The sequence below is a fragment of the Tupaia chinensis genome, unplaced genomic scaffold (assembly GCF_000334495.1).
Source record: "Tupaia chinensis unplaced genomic scaffold, TupChi_1.0 Scaffold000280_1, whole genome shotgun sequence".
Taxonomy (NCBI): Eukaryota; Metazoa; Chordata; class Mammalia; order Scandentia; family Tupaiidae; genus Tupaia; species Tupaia belangeri.
The window spans coordinates 752199-754744 of NW_006159763.1; the positions used below are offsets into that span (position 1 = coordinate 752199).

General features: G+C 61.5%; 1 protein-coding gene across 1 annotated transcript in view; it reads right to left on the bottom strand.

Moving 5' to 3' along the window:
• WDR86 (WD repeat domain 86) overlaps positions 1 to 2546 on the bottom strand; it is a 25909-nt gene that overhangs the window by 2287 nt on the left and 21076 nt on the right. Inside the window, exons 6-7 of the mRNA XM_027772540.1 lie at positions 2467 to 2546; positions 5 to 59 (exon numbers count right to left, since the gene is read on the bottom strand). The exon at positions 2467 to 2546 is cut by the window's right edge and continues 24 nt beyond it. Of these exons, the coding sequence (XP_027628341.1) occupies positions 5 to 59; positions 2467 to 2546 (135 nt within the window). The remainder of the gene's footprint in view (positions 1 to 4; positions 60 to 2466) is intronic.

Here is a 2546-nt window from a genome sequence, read left to right on the forward strand (position 1 = left end):
CAGCGCTCCCGACTGGGCGTCGAAGGCCCGGGCGCAGGCGTCGGCGCTGCCCGTGAACACTGCGGACAACAGCGGCACGCTGTGCCCTCCCGCCGCCACCCACCCTCTCGGGGCGCAGGGACAGCACGGAGGGCCCAGCCCAGTTTCCTCATCTGCCCTCCACACGATGCCTGGCCTAAGGTTCCACCGGGAAATACACGGAAGCCTCTCCCCCCTCAAAGGCACCAGGTCACCTCCGTCACCTCACTGCGGCCCGTGTGACCAGGGGAGAGGCCTACACTGGCCCGCAGACGCCGCAGGCCCGCATCCCCATGCCTTCCTTGGGCTTCAGGTCAGCCCCGCTGCCATCCAGGGCTCCTGGCCCTCCCCGGAGCCTCCGAGGTCCAGGCGCCCACCCTGGGGTCCTGCTTGGGAGGCCTGTGTTGAGGGTGGCTTCTCGGCTGCTGGAGGGTGGGACTGGGGTGGGTGTAATCCCGAGTCCTGGAAGCTCTTCCTCCTCCTCCCTTCCTACAGGGACCAACGGGAGCTCAGCCTCCCGGGCTCTGAAACTCGGGTCCCACCCTCCAGGGCGCACTAGCAGCTCGGGCCAGACTCTGCCCTCCAGGCTCCTGACCCTGTTCTGTCCCCACCATGTAACTGAGTCTAACAGCTTTCCAACTGGAAGTGCACCCGAGTCCCCGCCCCACTGTCCACTACCCCGGGTCTGACAGCCAGAGGGGCGGAGAAGCTGCATTCCTAACCAGTTCCCACTCATGCTGCAGGCCATGGTGGGGGTGCAGCGGGGACAGTGAGGGAGGAGCTCGCTCATCCACCCTGTCTTAGGGTGGGCTCTCAGAGGGCAGCCCTGATGCACACGGTGTGCTTGTATGAGCACTGCAGGGGACAGGAAGGGGAGCCAGGCAGCACAGTGAGGTATGCTAACTGGGTGACTGAGGTATGCTAACTGGGTGACTGGGGCAGCTGGGGCCGGTGAGCACAGGGACAGCACAGGGACGCTGAGCTCCTCAGTGGCTGAGGGAGCGCTGTGGGCCCCCTGACCCTACTTCCTCCCTCATCTGCCCACCCACAGCTCCTTGTGGCCCTGGAGGGAATCCCACCCATTTCTGGGCTCTTCAGCTGTGTTCCTGTCTTGCCCCCCACGAATTCAGGGAGGAGCACGACCCCAGGAAACCCAGCATGGCTGCTGGTAGCCCAGGGCTGAGGAGGGCCAGGAGAATCCTCTGATGTTCCACAGCCTCCTGGCAAAGGCCAGGCCCAGTTGTGAGACAAGGCGCAGCTGGGCTCCCCCTGCGGGTCAGACAAGGTGCCGTGCCAGCTGCCGCCAGGGGAGGCGCTCTAGCGGCCTCTGAGAGCCAGTTAGACGCACTGACTCAGGAGCTGGACGCTGGGCGAAGGAGAAAGGACGTCCCGAGGGCACGCCAGGCCCTGTGTTCGGGGACCCAGTTCTGTCTTCACCTGACGCCTCTGCTCTGAGATCCACATGTACCGGGCCAGTTGGCCAGAGCCAGCAAAGCCCAGGCGTGTTACCTGAGGGACAGGCAGCTCACTCCCACCCACCAAGCCACTGTGCCCTTTACTGTCAAAATAATTCTGATTCATCTTGGCAGCAATGCCCTCGGGTAAGACTTCAGACTTGGTCTCTCCTGCTGGCTGAGATGTCAACCTGAGACATGCAATCGGGCAGGGCTCCCAAGAAAGACCTTACGGGGGCCCACTCAGGTAGAAGATGCATCCTTTGCCCTTTCCTCCTCTTCTGCCTAGAGCTTGGCATGATGGTTGGTGCTCTTGCAGCTATGAGGAACCATGAGGCTCTCCTAAAGATACAAGGTAAGACCTAAGGGGAAAAGCAACAGATAGACTCCATCTATTCCAGCCTAGATGCCAGCCCCATAAATTATTTTACCTGAGGAAAAATAAACGTCATTTGAAACACTGTTACTGGGCAGCAGGAGGCATGGAGGGTAAGGTGCTGAATCCCACATGGCTGGCTGCGTGGTTTGAAAATCACACCGGGTGCGCGTACATGTATGCCCAAACCCCAAGAGGAGAATGGAGGAGAAGAGGTTGTGGCATGGCCACCGCCACACCGGGGGGTGATTGCTCTCTCTCTGGCAAGCACACACACGCTCTACCAACAACGTAAAATAACAGCAACAATCCACACTGTTACCAGGGTCTTCTACCTGTAGTCACACCTAACCAAGACCAAGTGAGGTCGCCACACGGCCTTCGAGTCTCGCCTACTTAGGTGGGTGTTGCCGCATCGTTTGGACATCACGAGTCCCTGAGATGTGCTTTTGGCCCTGGGACCTCTGAACACTCAGGTTCCCCCCTCCCCCCAGTCTATAGGTAGAGGCGGGGAGGAGCAGTGCAGGGAGAAGGCGCACAGCCGAGGCACGACCGTGGGGAGTCCAAGGAGCAGGGAGGGAAGGACGGGGCGGGGGCCGGGTGACACGGGTCACTTACAGGTGCCCGCGTGGTACTTGAGGGCGCTCACGCTGTGCCTGTGGGCCGTGAAGGTGCGCACGTGCTCCCCCGTGTCTGGC